Source organism: Coregonus lavaretus (assembly GCF_964263955.1).
Source record: "Coregonus lavaretus genome assembly, contig: HAP1_SCAFFOLD_1790, whole genome shotgun sequence".
In the NCBI taxonomy this organism is placed as follows: domain Eukaryota; kingdom Metazoa; phylum Chordata; class Actinopteri; order Salmoniformes; family Salmonidae; genus Coregonus; species Coregonus lavaretus.
In genome coordinates, this window is record NW_028160121.1 from 50,409 (window position 1) to 68,064 (window position 17,656).

A 17,656-nucleotide genomic window follows, 5' to 3' on the forward strand; every position below is an offset into this window, starting at 1 on the left:
TCTGCAAAGGGACCAGGACGACTGATCCGTGTAAAGGAAATAATTAATGGGGCCATGTATCGTGAGATTTTGAGTGAAAACCTCCTTCCATCAGCAAGGGCATTGAAGATTAAACGTGGCTGGGTCTTTCAGCATGACAATGATCCCAAACGGGCAACGAAGGAGTGGCTTCGTAAGAAGCATTTCAAGGTCCTGGAGTGGCCTAGCCAGTCTCCAGATCTCAACCCCATAGAAAATCTTTGGATGGAGTTGAAAGTCCGTGTTGCCCAGCGACAGCCCCAAAACATCACTGCTCTAGAGGAGATCTGCATGGAGGAATGGGCCAAAATACCAGCAACAGTGTGTGAAAACCTTGTGAAGACTTATAGAAAACGTTTGACCTGTGTCATTGCCAACAAAGGGTATATAACAAAGTATTGAGAAACTTTTGTGATTGACCAAATACTTATTTTCCACCATAATTTGCAAATAAATTCATTAAAAATCCTACAATATGATTTTCTGGATTTTTTTTCTCATTTTGTCTGTCATAGTTGACGTGTACCTATGATGAAAATTACAGGCCTCTCTCATCTTTTTAAGTGGGAGAACTTGCACAATTGGTGGCTGACTAAATACTTTTTTTCCCCACTGTATATCACAGCACTGAGAAGCAAACTTTAGATACTTTAGTGATTAAATCTGGGATTCAGATTATTCGTATTTTTTACAGTATTTGAATGTTATCATACAAAGGCAATACAAAATACAATCTAACAAAAAAAGCATTTAAAGATACAAATGATGGCTGAGTCACAGAAATAATACTATCAAAAAGGCACTTTTTTAGCACAATAGGAAATGACCCGATAGTAGAGGAAGTTTGGTTTGGCTAGCTTGTCCAGAAAAGACTCCCAATGATCTAAAGTCTCTATAACAATCATCTTCAATCCTTCTTTAATCTGTGGACAGAGACATCCTGTGAAGGCAAAACCCTGGGCCCTATTCATTAGGTAGGGCAGAGAACCGAAAACGTTTTGCAACGGAAAATGAAAATTACGATTTGTATTGGTCAAGTCCAGGTAGTCCCTCACTGTTTCATTCTGTTTTCTTCCATTTGGTGCCTTATGAAAACAACCCAGTTCTATTTGAAGTGGAAATCCCAGCAGCAGAGTCAACATATGCTGTCATTTTATCCAAGCGACTTGACTGTCTCCCAGTCTCAATCTTGCTTGGATTGCACAATCTGAGGAAATTCAGGTTCATGGAAATAAGATCCATGTTAGCAGGCACTTGGCAGGAGGCACTTGTGGTTCCATGTCCACCTTATGCAGTTGAAGTGTCCTTCCTTCCTGTTTGTGTGGGGTGAGCCGCCCCTTTAAGGGCTCAACTCACCACTATACTCTTCTTCTTTGGACTCTCTCTGCCCAGTCCTGTTCTTAATGCCAACACACTGGTGTTCGCTGTAGACCTCTGTTATCTGTGTGTGTGCATGTGTTTGTGTGTTTGCAGTGGGAGAGGAGGGTAGGCTAACACACATGATGTCTGTGCTACTACAGTTATACCTGCTTGTTGAGAGACAGTGTCCATAAAGGATATCCATAAATAAATAAATACCCCCGTAAAACAAGGGCCATTGGGTCGGTCCTGTCAGCCTTTTAGTCTCTGTGCAGCCTCGGGTGGGTGAGACCACCGGGACACATGGAAGAGGGGGGGGGGGGGGGGGGTTTGGTTATAAAGGGAAGGGGTGAGAGGGAGGAAGAACGAGTGGTTTGTTTAGGGTCTCTTCCAGCTGCTCCGGATCAGCGTGTCGTGCCGCAGGAAAGGCTGGCTGCGGAGATCTGTGAGTGGGTGAGGGAGGGCGAGAGAGGGGTCACGCAGGTTAACTGGGAAGTCAAACTCTGGTCCAGTGGCGTCATGCTCAGGTTTGAGGTTGTTGATTAAGGAACCTATATTTGCAGTGCTTATTCTAACAGCATATTTCTGCAAATATGGTCTAAATTATATTTAGAATTTTCAATTTTACTTATATGTTGTCAAATGGGTAGCCAATTGAATGTGGGTATCCATTAACCAAAAAGAGAATGACGCCTTTAATTGTCAACTTAAAACTGACAGAGAAATATAGATTTTTCAATCCAAGGCTATGGGGTTTAGTTATTCAAACAAACCCCTATGTCAACAATGTAGGGAACAAAACAATAATCAAACGTTATAATAATATCACAGTTGTAATCAACAAGCTCTGTGAGGTACTGTGCTATAGAGACGCTAAATATTCATAAAACTAATCTAGCCTGTCGCTTGAGAGGAGCTCTCATCTCCTTCAATGTTTATACTATCATGATTATGACAGTGTTATGTAGCCCTTAAAATGGAGGGTTAAAGGAGTGTTACCAATGTTTCTGTCCATTTGTCTGAATAAATGTGAATTTTGTATTCTGAATATGTCTGTGTGTGTGTGGATATGTGCAGGCCTCAACAGAGCTGGTTGACCAACGAGCTGTTCAGCAAACCGCAAGTCACAGTTACCAGGGACAAACACAACATTGAGACATGTCATCAACAGGTGACAGACTGGTGAGCGGTGGATGGACAGAACACTGGACACAGCATGCGACATGGAAGACGAGAGGTGAGGTGGTGATGATGGAGGGAGCTGAGTAGAAGAAATTACTGTCATGGTGGATGAATGTAGATTAAATCTATAGCGTGAAAGATCCGCGCTATAGCGCAATTTAAATTAAAAGGCAATGTTCTCGCGTTCGCGGAGTCTGCATTCACGGGAAAACGCTGCATATATAGGCTCAATTGGAAACTACCTTAAAGTGGCAATCAGCAGTAGAAACAATGACAAAGCGTTGTCCCTGCCCCTGTTTTGGTAAAAAGCTGAGGGATGGGGCTGGAGAAATGTAATCACTCTCAAATTCATAAACAGAGCTATTAATGCAAGGACTGACCATCCATGATATCAAAAGGGTAGATTTAACCATGTTTTGAGGCTATATACATTTACATTTACTTTGTTTACAAACATTGCAGTAAAACAAGCTTGTGATGGGGTATGACAGTTGAACTAAGCTCATGAGGCATTTATAAGTTACACTACTTGACCAAAAGTATGTGGACACCTGCTTGTCGAACATCTCATTCCAAAATCATGGGCATTAATATGGAGTTGGTCCCCCATTTGCTGCTATAACAGCCTCAACTCTTCTGGGAAGGCTTTCCACTATATGTTGGAACATTGCTGCGGGGACTTGCTTCCATTCAGCCACGAGCATTAGTGAGGTCGGGCACTGATGTTGGGCGATTAGGCCTGGCTCACAGTCGGCGTTCCAATTCATCCCAAAGGTGTTCGATGGGGTTGAGGTCAGGGCTCTGTGCAGGCCAGTCAAGTTCTTCCACACCGATCTCGACAAACAATTTCTGTATGGACCTTGCTTTGTGCACAGGGGCATTGTCATGCTGAAACAGGAAAGGGCCTTCCCCAAACTGTTGCCACAAAGTTGGAAGCACATAATTGTCTAGAATGTCATTGTATGCTATAGAGTTAAGATTTCCCTTCACTGGAACTAAGGGGCCTAGCCCAAACCATGAAAAACAGCCCCAGACCATTATTCATCCTCCACCAAACTTAACAGTTGGCACTATGCATTCGGGCAGGTAGTGTTCTCCTGGCATCCGCCAAACCCAGATTCGTCTGTCAGGACTGCCAGATGGTGAAGCGTGATTCATCACTCCAGAGAACGCGTTTCCACTGACGGCGAGCTTTACACCACTCCAGCCGACGCTTGGCATTGCGCATGGTGATCTTAGGCTTGTGTTCTTGTGCTGACGTTGCTTCCAGAGGCAGTTTGGAACTCGATAGTGAGTGTTGCAACCGAGGACAGACAATTTTTACGCGCCACACGCTTCAGCACTCGGCAGTCCTGTTCTGTGAGCTTGTGTGGCCTAACACTTCACAGCTGAGCCGTTGTTGCTCCTAGACATTTCCACTTCACAATAACATCACTTACAGTTGACCGGGGCAGCTCTAGCAGGGCAGAAATTTGACGAACTGACTTGTTGGAAAGGTGGCATCCTATGACGGTGCCACATTGAAAGTCACTGAGCTCTTCAGTAAGGCCATTCTACTGCCAATGTTTGTCTATGGAGATTGCATGGATGTGTGCTCGATTTTATACACCTGTCAGCAACGGGTGTGTCTGAAATAGCCAAATCCATTAATTTGAAGGGGTGTCCACATACGTTTGTATACATAGTGTACAGTGGCTTGCGAAGGTATGTAATTAAATGTAATCGCCCTACTACCGCTGGATCTGTTTTCCTAAGAGGTAAAGTTGATGGAAAAGAAAATTACCTGGCATGAACTTGAAGTAGTATTCTGGGGGATGGGACTGTTTGGATTACTGAGGGGATGTATCCAGCTATATAACTATTAAGCATGTTACTGTAAGCTACATGTTTGACTATCTGGCTGTGGTGCAGTAAAGCAGGCCTGGCTGTTGTAAAGCATATCTGACTGCTTTGCTGTGGCTGTTGTAAAAGCATATCTGATTGATGTGCAGTAAAGCAGTCCTGGCTGTTGTAAAGCATATCCGAATGCTTTGCTGTACAGTAAAGCATGTTCCTGTTTGCATCTGAAGCACTGGGCTGGCTGAAGCAGCTGACATCACTGTAGCAGCACCATAGACTGTGTAGCTAGCAGCACACAGCATGGCAGCAGGCCGCAGCACACAGCATGGCAGCAGGCCGCAGCACACAGTACGAGCATGGCCAGGGCCAAGCAAACAGGCTTCAGGCTACCTTCCTTATCCTGCAGCATTTAGAAGTGGCATATACTGTCATTAATCTTCTGTTCAGCTGTCCAGAGGGGTAGAATGAATACAGGGTGATGGTTGAGGAAAGGTGGTTACCAGGTTAGAGGGGAACCAACCCATCCACATTAGTTCATTTCATGGAACCACAAGGCATTGTTAGCAGTTGTAGCCAAACCTCTTTATTACTATAGTGTACTTTTAAGATTTATAAAAAATAAATTTAAAAAAGTATAAAACCTGAAAAAAAATGTACATACAGTATATATTACATACCGTAATGTAGCTTTCCATGCCCATGCTATTATGCTAGCTGCAACTTCATATTGGTCATATTGAGCCATATGATTATATTTCGTGGTAGTAAATAATTATGTATTCACATTTTAACATTAGCTTTTGATACAGTCTTAGCAGGTTCAGAAATCCAAAGAGGTTTGGCTGTCTGACTTCTACCCTGGTAATTCAGGTAGAGGTCTTTTGAACACATCACTTGCCCAGCAATAAGAGTCGAGGGCCAGGATTCAAACAAACTGCACTGTGCTGAACTGTTAAATTGCCACCTAAGTTAGTAAAGGAAGGGTTAAGGAGTAGTCTTAGGGAGTGACAGGGTGGGAGGTCATGCTGCATGCACAGTGGTCAGGTAGAAGGGGGGGAACGAGGAGGGGACACCTGTTTTGGACAACCTTGGCATTAGGGGGGAGGAACTGTAGAGGCTAGCAGTTGGAGTCGTCACACAGCTGTGCCTCACAGAAGAACCGTGAGCCTCGTTTAGCAGTACGGGCTGTGAAGGGGGCGCTCTTCAACACTGAGGGGGGAGGAGGATGAGGGGAGAAAACATCACACCTGAGACAGAGGAACCTGTACTTGTGCTGTACTGTGGTCCACCCCCTAATCTGCCATCAGGTTGGTCCACTTCTCAGTGTTGTCATTGTAATATCTGTATAGCCAGTATCCCAGCTCTCTCTGTGCCACACCTCCCTGTTTTGGTGTATGGACCACAAGGTCTTTGGCTGTGTCTGAAATTGCACCATATTCCCTATTTAGTGCACTACGTTTTGACCAGTGGTACACTACAGGGAGTAAGGTGCTATTTCAGACGCACGCTATGTCCAGGAGGACAGGGATATACTGCATGTTGAATAACGTAGATGACGTACGTTTTGTAAAGGCCCTAGTAGTGGGGAGGAAAAGCATTATTAACACATTATTAACATATTATTACAATGATTAACATTGTTAGCACCTCCCATGGAGCAGGGCATTGGGAGCGCAATGGCTCGACTACATGCCTACTTTTACTTTGAGACTCAATTGCCGCTTAGCTGCACAGATACCATATGGTGATGAGACACTACTAATCTAGATAACTAGCAGGCCACAAAAAGGAACATGATTCAGAACTGGAATCTGCTGTTGTCTAGATGCTCTAGAGCCTCTGGTAGTGGTGTCTGAACCACGTAACACAGTCCTCCTCTAGCCGAGCAGTTGAGGACCACAGTGATCTTAGCCTAGCCCCAGCCCCTGGGGCTGCTTGGGATGGGGCTTTGACCTACTGGGGCCTGGCTGGGGGCTGCGTGGCTGCATATCGAGCCCACCTGTGATGATATCCTCGATGGTGCCGTCCTTCCCCTCGTAGACGGGTCGGTGGTCCTTGGCCTGGCGTTTACGCAGCTCTGAGATCAGCTCCTGTTGCTGCTGCCTCTTCTTCACTACCTGGACCTGGGAGGGAGAGGAGGAAGAATATCAAATTCTGCCTAAATGGCTTGAGCTGCCCATGGATCGTTTCAATCATACAAATGCATTAACTCCTTATTGTACGTGTGAGAGTCTTATATTGAGAATTATACAACGGGTGGGTCTAATCCTGGATGCTGATTGGTTAATACAGCATTTTACATTTACATTTTAGTCATTTAGCAGACGCTCTTATCCAGAGCAACTTACAGTTAGTGAGTGCATGCATTTTTTCATACTGGCCCCCCGTGGGAATCGAACCCACAACCCTGGCGTTGCAAGCGCCATGCTCTACCAACTGAGCTACACGGGGGGCATTCCAGCTGGTGTCTATTCCACAAGTTACCACCGGCTAAAGTTATGACGTTGAAATGCCTATTTACTCTGTTCCATCTCACTGCGCATTCAACTGTCTCATCAGCCCAGCCAGGCAATCTCCGCTATAAAAATAATCTAGACATTATCTCCCATTTCTTTTAGACTAGCATTTCGTTTTCAACAGCGAAGATTTGTATAAACCTTGCTGTCTGTCTCTCCCACATTTGGTCTGGTGGTCAGTCAGGTGGTCAGCCTGGTGGTCAGCCTGGTGGTCAGTCAGGTGGTCAGCCTGGTGGTCAGTCTGGTGGTCTGGTGGTCAGTCTGGTGGTCTGGTGGTCAGTCTGGTGGTCAGCCTGGTGGTCAGTCTGGTGGTTTGGTGGTCAGTCTGGTGGCCTGGTGGTCAGTCTGGTGGTCTGGTGGTCAGTCAGGTGGTCAGTCTGGTGGTCTGGTGGTCAGTCTGGTGGTCTGGTGGTCAGTCTGGTGGTCAGTCAGGTGGTCAGTCTGGTGGTCTGGTGGTCAGTCTGGTGGTCTGGTGGTCAGTCAGGTGGTCATATCCACCATTTAGTCTAAATTCTATAGTACTCTAAGCTCAACGTTACTAATGTTAGTTGAGTCCAGTTTGAGTATTTGTATTTGTTATGTGTCTGTGCCTGTGTTTGTGTCTCTTCACAGTCCCCACTATTCCATAAGGTGTATTTGTATCTGTTTTTTAAATCTAATTTTACTGCTTGCATGAGTTACAGTGGCTTGCGAAATTATTCACCCCCCTTGGCATTTTTCCTATTTTGTTGCCTTACAACCTGGAATTAAAATTGATTTTTGGGGGGGTTTGTATCATTTGATTTACACAACATGCCTACCACTTTGAAGATGCAAAATATATTTTTATGTGAAACAAACAAGAAATAAGACAAAAAAAGTCAATACTTTATAGAGCCACCTTTTGCAGCAATTACAGCTGCAAGTCTCTTGGGGTATGTCTCTATAAGCTTGGTACATCTAGCCACTGGGATTTTTGCCAATTCCTCAAGGCAATACTGCTCCAGCTCCTTCAAGTTGGATGGGTTCCGCTGGTGTACACCAATCTTTAAGTCATACCACAGATTCTCAATTGGATTGAGGTCTGGGCTTTGACTAGGCCATTACAAGACATTTCAATGTTTCCCCTTAAACCATTCGAGTGTTGCTTTAGCAGTATGCTTAGGGTCATTGTCCTGCTGGAAGGTGAACCTCCGTCCCAGTCTCAAATCTATGGAAGACTGAAAGAATTTCCCTGTATTTAGCGCCATCCATCATTCCTTCAATTCTGACTAGTTTCCCAGTCCCTGCTGATGAAAAACATCCCCACAGCATGATGCTGCCACCACCATGCTTCACTGTGGGGATAGTGTTCTCGGGGTGATGAGAGGTGTTGGGTTTGCGCCACACATAGCGTTTTCCTTGATGGCCAAAAAGCTCAATTTTAGTCTCATCTGACCAGAGTACCTTCTTCCATATGTTTGGGGAGTCTCCCACATGCCTTTTGGCGAACACCAAACGTGTTTGCTTATTTTTTTCTTTAAGCAATTGCTTTTTTCTGGCCACTCTTCCATAAAGCCCAGCTCTGTGGAGTGTACATCTTAAAGTGGTCCTATGGACAGATACTCCAATCTCCGCTGTGGAGCTTTGCAGCTCCTTCAGGGTTATCTTTGGCCTCTCTAATTAATACCCTCCTTGCCTGGTCCGTGAGTTTTGGTGGGTGGCCCTCTTTTGGCAGGTTTATTGTGGTGCCATATTCTTTCCATTTTTTAAATAATGGATTTAATGGTGCTCCGTGGGATGTTCAAAGTTTCTGATATTTTTTATAACCCAACCCTGATCTGTACTTCTCCACAACTTTGTCCCTGACCTGTTTGGAGAGCTCCTTGGTCTTCATGGTGCCGCTTGCTTGGTGGTGCCCCTTGCTTAGTGGTGTTGTAGACTCTGGGGCCTTTCAGAACAGGTGTATATATACTGAGATCATGTGACACTTAGATTGCAAACAGGTGGACATTATTTAACTAATTATGTGACTTCTGAAGGTAATTGGTTGCACCAGATCTTATTTAGGGTCTTCATAGCAAAGGGGTGAATACATACAGTGGGGGAAAAAAGTATTTAGTCAGCCACCAATTGTGCAAGTTCTCCCACTTAAAAAGATGTGAGAGGCCTGTAATTTTCATCATAGGTACACGTCAACTATGACAGACAAATTGAGAAAAGAAATTCCAGAAAATCACATTGTAGGATTTTTTATGAATTTATTTGCAAATTATGGTGGAAAATAAGTATTTGGTCACCTACAAACAAGCAAGATTTCTGGCTCTCACAGACCTGTAACTTCTTCTTTAAGAGGCTCCTCTGTCCTCCACTCATTACCTGTATTAATGGCACCTGTTTGAACTTGTTATCAGTATAAAAGACACCTGTCCACAACCTCAAACAGTCACACTCCAAACTCCACTATGGCCAAGACCAAAGAGCTGTCAAAGGACACCAGAAACAAAATTGTAGACCTGCACCAGGCTGGGAAGACTGAATCTGCAATAGGTAAGCAGCTTGGTTTGAAGAAATCAACTGTGGGAGCAATTATTAGGAAATGGAAGACATACAAGACCACTGATAATCTCCCTCGATCTGGGGCTCCACGCAAGATCTCACCCCGTGGGGTCAAATTGATCACAAGAACGGTGAGCAAAAATCCCAGAACCACACGGGGGGACCTAGTGAATGACCTGCAGAGAGCTGGGACCAAAGTAATAAAGCCTACCATCAGTAACACACTACGCCGCCAGGGACTCAAATCCTGCAGTGCCAGACGTGTCCCCCTGCTTAAGCCAGTACATATCCAGGCCCGTCTGAAGTTTGCTAGAGTGCATTTGGATGATCCAGAAGAGGATTGGGAGAATGTCATATGGTCAGATGAAACCAAAATATAACTTTTTGGTAAAAACTCAACTCGTCGTGTTTGGAGGACAAAGAATGCTGAGTTGCATCCAAAGAACACCATACCTACTGTGAAGCATGGGGGTGGAAACATCATGCTTCGGGGCTGTTTTTCTGCAAAGGGACCAGGACGACTGATCCGTGTAAAGGAAAGAAAGAATGGGGCCATGTATCGTGAGATTTTGAGTGAAAACCTCCTTCCATCAGCAAGGGCATTGAAGATGAAACGTGGCTGGGTCTTTCAGCATGACAATGATCCCAAACACACCGCCCGGGCAATGAAGGAGTGGCTTCGTAAGAAGCATTTCAAGGTCCTGGAGTGGCCTAGCCAGTCTCCAGATCTCAACCCCATAGAAAATCTTTGGAGGGAGTTGAAAGTCCGTGTTGCCCAGCGACAGCCCCAAAACATCACTGCTCTAGAGGAGATCTGCATGGAGGAATGGGCCAAAATACCAGCAACAGTGTGTGAAAACCTTGTGAAGACTTACAGAAAACGTTTGACCTGTGTCATTGCCAACAAAGGGTATATAACAAAGTATTGAGAAACTTTTGTTATTGACCAAATACTTATTTTCCACCATCATTTCCAAATAAATTCATAAAAAATCCTACAATGTGATTTTCTGGATTTTTTTTTCTCATTTTGTCTGTCATAGTTGACGTGTACCTATGATGCAAATTACAGGCCTCTCTCATCTTTTTAAGTGGGAGAACTTGCACAATTGGTATGCACGCACCACTTTTCCGTTATTCATTTATTTGAATTTTTTTAAACAAGTTTGGTTTTTCATTTCACTTCACCAATTTGGACTATTTTGTGTATGTCCATTACATGAAATCCAAATAAAAATCCATTTAAATTACAGGTTGTAATGCAACAAAATAGGAAAAATGCCAAGGGGGATGAATACTTTTGCAAGGCACTATACTGGATGTGGAATAGAGTTCCATGTAGTCATGGCTCTATGTAGTACTGTGCGCCTCCCATAGTCTGTTCTGGACATGGGGATTGTGAAGAGACCTCTTGTGGCATGGCTTTTGGGGTATGCATGGGTGTTCGAGCTGTGTAGTTCAAACAGACAGCTCTGTGCATTCAACATGTCAATACCTCTCACAAATACAAGTAGTGATGAAGTCAATCTCTCCTCCACAGCCGTGCTGCCCTGTTCTGAGCCAATTGCAATTTTCCTAAGTCCCTCTTTATGGCACCTGACCACACGACTGAACAGAAGGCAGAGCAGTGCTTTATTATGGAAAGACTTCTCCCCATTTTAGCTACTGTTGTATCAATATGTTTTGACAATGACAGTTTACAATCCAGGGTTACTCCAAGCAGTTTAGTCACCTCAACTTGCTCAATTTCCACATTATTCATTAAAGATTTAGTTGAGGTTTAGGGTTTAGTGAATGATTTGTCCCAAATACAATGCTTTTCATTTTTTAAATATTTAGGACTAACTTATTCCTTGCCACCCATTCTGAAATTAACTGCAGCTCTTTGTTAAGTGTTGCAGTCATTTCAATCACTGTAGTAGCTGACGTGTATAGTGTTGAGTCCTCCGCATACATAGACACACTGGCTTTACTTAAAGCCAGTGGCATGTCATTAGTAAAGATTGAAAAATGTAAGGGGACTAGACAGCTGCCCTGGGGAATTCCTGATTGTACCTGGATTTTGTTGGAGAAGCTTCCATTAAAGAACACCCTCTGTGTTTTGTTAGACAGATAACTCTTTATCCACAATATAGCAGGGGGTGTAAAGCCATAACACATATGTTTCCCCAGCAGCAGACAATGATCGATAATGTCAAAAGCCGCACTGAAGTCTAACAAAACAGCCCCCACAATTTTTATCATAAATTTCTCTCAGCCAATCATCAGTCATTTTTGTAAGTGCTGTGCTTGTTGAATGTCCTTCCCTATAAGCGTACTGAAAGTCTGTTGTCAATTTGTTTACTGTAAAATATCATTGTATCTGGTCAAACACAATTTTTTCCAAAAGTTTCCTAAGGGTTGGTAACAGGCTGATTGGTCGGCTATTTGTGCCAGTAAAGTTTTTTTTACTATTCTTAGCGGAATTACTTTTGCTTTCCTCCATGCCTGAGGGCACACACTTTCTAGTAGGCTTAAATTGAAGATATGGCAAATAGGAGTGGCAATATCGTCCGCTATTATCCTCAGTAATTCTCCATCCAAGTTGTCAGACCCTGGTGGCTTGTCATTGTTGATAGACAACAATCATTGTTTCACCTCTTCCACACTCACTTCACAGAATTCAAAATGCTTGTCTTTCATAATTTGGTCAGATATACATGGATGTGTCAGCATTTGTCAGCATTTGTTGCTGGCATGTCATGCCTAAATTTGCTAATCTTGCCAATGAAAAAAATAATTGCGCATCTTCTTGGCTTTTTGGGCCTTGTCTGTCAGAGTCAGGGCTAGGGAGACTTCTAGTATTGTACCTTGGGCTCATGTTGCTTGGCCTCCTGAGCCAGTAACTTCTCTCTCATGGCTTTCTCCTGCTTTTTCCTCTGCTCATTGTCATCCACCGCATCCTGTAGGGAGGACAACACAAAATGGACGCCATTCAGAGAAAACTCAGAAAAGAGACTACAACTCAATAGTCCAAATCAAGAAACTGGCTAAGCCAAGCTATGGAAATATTATATTTTATAATAGATTAACTGGATCTGGGTGTTAAATAAACATAGAGAGAACATACTTTCATGTAGCTAAACAGTCAGCACCATTCATTTTCTCTGTGCGTGTGTGTGTCTTTCGCTCTTCACCCTCCCTGTTTCTCTCTAACACACACACACACACACACAAACACACACACACACAAACACACACAACACACACACACACAAATGCATTCAAACGCACAGATCCTTTTGCTGCACTGCACGTTTCTTCAACAGATCCATAAATCCGTGTAGAGAACAATCTCAGGAAGGTGTCTGTGTGGCAGGACAGAGCTGTCCATCCGGGGGAGGCAGAGTGCAGGGCGGGGTCATTGGTCCAGGGGTCAGAAGGGGGAGGCAGGGGTAGGAGGGAAAGGCAGGTGGGAAGGGGGGAGACGGGCCCAGTTTAAACACCACAGCTACTGCTCTGACCCAGCTGGCCCTTCCTGTTATTAGATCTGTGACTCCAGTCTACACCCTGTCCTGTGGCACACAGACAGTTCTGCTCTTCTCTGGGAGGCAGCAAGGCTAACCAAGGATAGGCTAACTCCCATAGGACAGAGAGAGTAACCTAAACATGGCCCTGTGTGGCTCAGTTGGTAAAAGTGTGGAGCTAGTGACACACGTCACTACAAGGTCGTGGGTTCATTTCCTACAGGGATCACATACACATCCTACATGTATGAACTCACTTTACAATAAGTCACTTTGGATAACAGTGTTAGCTAAGTGGCCTGTTACATACGTGACCCCTGTAGAAGACGTGTGTTGTTTGGTCCTTCCTTACCTTGTAAGCTCTGATGAATCGCACAAACACAGGGAAGAACACGGAGGGAGGAGTAGTCTTGGAACTCTCCCCAAAGTAGTTCACCACATTGTTGAAGGCTTCCTAGAAATGACCCGGGAGAGAGAAGTGTCAAGGGTAGGAACACAACATTTGTCAACATTGCAAACCTTAACAAAGCCTTTTCTATAGTGTTGTGCTGTATTGTTGCACAGGCGTTTTGGCCTTTGTTGTGCTGTGTCTAGGAAGTAAGAGGTGTTGTTTCGTGTTACAGTGTGTTGTGTTGTGTTTTGACCAGTTGGTAGTTTTAGAAGAGGTATTTTTCCTGAAGAAAAATTGTGTGCTTGTTTTAGTGGTAAAAAAATATTTTTGCAGTAGCGGAAGAAGTTTACAAGTTTAAAATGTTAGCGACGTTAGTGTTGAAAAATTAAGTTTGTAGTTTTGATAGGATGTTTGTAGTTTTGATAGGATGGAGGTGGGGTGAGTACCTCAGCGGTCTTGGCATCCTTCTGCAGTTTGTCCAGCTGAGTGTCGCTGGTCTGGAGGAAGCCCTTGAGAACAGAGTGGTCATGGAGACTAGACTCTCTCCTGATCAGATCCATCCCTTTACCCAGCTCCCGCACGTCCAGCAGCACATTCTCCAGAGACACTAGAGAGAGATAATAATAATAATAAATAATATAATGCCATTTAGCAGACGCTTTTATCCAAAGCGACTTACAGTCATGTGTGCATACAGTTTTACGTATGGGTGGTCCCGGGGATCGAACCCACTACCCTGGCGTTACAAGCGCCATGCTCTACCAATTGAGCTACAGAGGACCCCACACGCACGCACGCACGCATGCACGCACGCACACACACACACACACAAAAATATCAAGCCTCCTCATTTCAACTGTGCTGTAGTCTTCTTCATACAGTGAGAAGAGAATAATCCCATTCCAGTTGCATGGTGTCTGTGTGTGTAACTGTGTATTCACCTGCAGCAGCTTTGTCCACAAAGTGCAGTTCGTTGAAGAAGTTAGCCAGCTCAGGATACTTCTCCTTGACAACCACAGCTATGTAGTGGAGCAGAGTCATCTTCCTGTCTGTAGACTTAGTGTCCAGTAGCTAGGGGAGGAGAAGATTACATATCAGTCAAGGCTCTTTCCACTTACTCTGGAGGAGTACATTTCCAAACAAGTGTCCACATCACAGGAGGTTGGTGGCACCTTAATTGGGGAGGATGGGCTCGTGGTAATGTCTGGAGCGGAATAGGTGGAATGGTATCAAATATATTAAACACATGGTTTGATGCCATTCCATTGGCTCTGTTCCAACCATTTTTATGAGCCCTTCTCCCCTCAGCAGCCTCCACTGATACATATGTAGGCTTTTATAACTAGATTCCAGCAGCTGAATGAGAAAAAGATATACACAACCAGAATACATATCAGCCTCTTTTATCACTCTTGAAACAAGTGTACAAGTGTAGCCTTGTATAACTAACGTGGAGATAAACGGAACACCTGGAACTGAATACATGACCAGAATACATATCAAATCAAATCAAATTATTGGCCACATGCGCCGAATACAACAGGTGCAGACATTACAGTGAAATGCTTACTTACAGCCCTTAACCAACAGTGCATTTATTTTTAATAAAAAATTAAAATAAAACAACAACGAAAAAGTGTTGAGAAAAAAAGAGCAGAAGTAAAATAAAATAACAGTAGGGAGGCTATATATACAGGGGGGTACCGGTGCAGAGTCAATGTGCGGGGGCACCGGCTAGTTGAGGTAGTTGAAGTAATATGTACATTTGGGTAGAGTTAAAGTGACTATGCATAAATAATTAACAGAGTAGCAGCAGCGTAAAAATATGGGGTGGGGGGGCAGTGCAAAGGGTCCGTGTAGCCATGATTAGCTGTTCAGGAGTCTTATGGCTTGGGGGTAGAAGCTGTTGAGAAGTATTTTGGACCTAGACTTGGCACTCCGGTACCGCTTGCCGTGCGGTAGCAGAGAGAACAGTCTATGACTAGGGTGGCTGGAGTCTTTGACAATTTTGAGGGCCTTCCTCTGACACCGCCTGGTATAGAGGTCCTGAATGGCAGGAAGCTTGGCCCCAGTGATGTACTGGGCCGTACGCACTACCCTCTGTAGTGCCTTGCGGTTGGAGGCCGAACAGTTGCCATACCAGGCGATGATGCAACCAGTCAGGATGCTCTCTATGGTGCAGCTGTATAATTTTTTGAGGATCTGAGGACCCATGCCAAATCTTTTCAGTCTCCTGAGGGGGAATAGGCTTTGTCGTGCCCTCTTCACGACTGTCTTGGTGTGTTTGGACCATGATAGTTCGTTGGTGATGTGGACACCAAGGAACTTGAAGCTCTCAACCTGTTCCACTACAGCCCCGTCGATGAGAATGGGGGCGTGCTCAGTCCTCTTATTTTTCCTGTAGTCCACAATCATCTCCTTTGTCTTGGTCACGTTGAGGGAGAGGTTGTTATCCTGGCACCACACGGCCAGGTCTCTGACCTCCTCCCTATAGGCTGTCTCATTGTTGTCGGTGATCAGGCCTACCACTGTTGTGTCGTCTGCAAACTTAATGATGGTGTTGGAGTCGTGCCTGGCCATGCAGTCATGGGTGAACAGGGAGTACAGGAGGGGACTGAGAACGCACCCCTGAGGGGCCCCCGTGTTGAGGATCAGTGTGGTAGATGTGTTGTTACCTACCCTTACCACCTGGGGGTGGCCCGTCAGGAAGTCCAGGATCCAGTTGAAGAGGGAGGTGTTTAGTCCCAGGATCCTTAGCTTAGCGATGAGCTTTGAGGGCACTATGGTGTTGAATGCTGAGCTGTAGTCAATGAATAGCATTCTCACGTAGGTGTTCCTCTTGTCCAGGTGGAAAAGGGCAGTGTGGAGTGCAATAGAGATTGCATAATCTGTGGATCTGTTGGGGCGGTATGCAAATTGGAGTGGGTCTAGGGTTTCTGGGATAATGGTGTTGATGTGAGCCATGACCAGCCTTTCAAAGCACTTCATGGCTACAGACGTCAGTGCTACGGGTCGGTAGTCATTTAGGCAGGTTATCTTAGTGTCCTTGGGCACGGGGACTATGGTGGTCTGCTTGAAACATGTTGGTATTACAGACTCAGTCAGGGACATGTTGAAAATGTCAGTGAAGACACTTGCCAGTTGGTCAGCACATGCTCGGAGTACACGTCCTGGTAATCCGTCTGGCCCTGCGGCCTTGTGAATGTTGACCTGCTTAAAAGTCTTACTCACATCGGCTACGGAGAGCGTGATCACATAGTCATCCGGAACAGCTGGTGCTCTCATGCATGCTTCAGTGTTGCTTGCCTCGAAGCGAGCATAGAAGTGGTTTAGCTCGTCTGGAAGTCTTGTGTCACTGGGCAGCTCGCGGCTGTGCTTCCCTTTGTAGTCTGTAATAGTTTTCAAGCCCTGCCACATCCGACGAGCGTCAGAGCCGGTGTAGTACGATTCAATCTTAGTCCTGTATTGACTCTTTGCCTGTTTGATGGTTCGTCGGAGGGCATAGCGGGATTTCTTATAAGCGTCCGGGTTAGAGTCCCGCTCCTTGAAAGCGGAAGCTCTACCCTTTAGCTCAGTGTGGATGTTTCCTGTAATCCATGGCTTCTGGTTGGGGTATGTACGTACGGTCACTGTGGGGACGACATCATCGATGCACTTATTGATGAAGCCAGTGACTGATGTGGTGTACTCCTCAATGCTATCTGAAGAATCCCGGAACATGTTCCAGTCTGTGCTAGCAAAACAGTCCTGTAGCTTAGCATCTGCGTCATCTGACCACTTTTTTATTAACCGAGTCACTGGTGCTTCCTGCTTTAGTCTTTGCTTATAAGCAGGAATCAGGAGGATATAGTTATGGTCAGATTTGCCAAATGGAGGGCGAGGGAGAGCTTTGTATGCATCTCTGTGTGTGGAGTAAAGGTGGTCTAGAGTTTTTTTTCCTCTGGTTGCACATTTAACATGCTGGTAGAAATGAGGTAGAATGGATTTAAGTTTCCCTGCATTAAAGTCCCCGGCCACTAGGAGCGCTGCCTCTGGATGAGCGTTTTCCTGTTCACTTATGGCCTTATACAGCTAATTTAGTGCAATCTTAATGCCAGCATTGGTTTGTGGTGGTAAATAGACAGCTACAGTGAGGCAAAAAAGTATTTCATCCCATGCTGATTTTGTATGTTTGCCCACTGACAAAGAAATGATCAGTCTATCATTTTAATGGTAGGTTTATTTGAACAGTTAGAGACAGAATTTTTTTAGAAATTGATTTGCATTTTAATGAGGGAAATAAGTATTTGACCCCCTCTCAATCAGAAAGGTTTCTGGCTCCCAGGTGT

General features: G+C 44.7%; 1 protein-coding gene across 1 annotated transcript in view; it reads right to left on the reverse strand.

Annotated features, from left to right (window-relative positions):
• Positions 1–1,712: 1,712 nt before the first annotated feature.
• Positions 1,713–17,656, reverse strand: part of LOC311122121 (formin-like protein 3) — a gene marked incomplete at its 5' end in the record, with an annotated part of 38,845 nt that continues 22,901 nt past the window's right edge. The window contains 7 exons of the mRNA XM_084196526.1: positions 1,713–1,820; positions 5,486–5,607; positions 6,398–6,521; positions 12,281–12,373; positions 13,290–13,391; positions 13,775–13,935; positions 14,270–14,399. Of these exons, the coding sequence (XP_084052652.1) occupies positions 5,516–5,607; positions 6,398–6,521; positions 12,281–12,373; positions 13,290–13,391; positions 13,775–13,935; positions 14,270–14,399 (702 nt within the window). The remainder of the gene's footprint in view (positions 1,821–5,485; positions 5,608–6,397; positions 6,522–12,280; positions 12,374–13,289; positions 13,392–13,774; positions 13,936–14,269; positions 14,400–17,656) is intronic.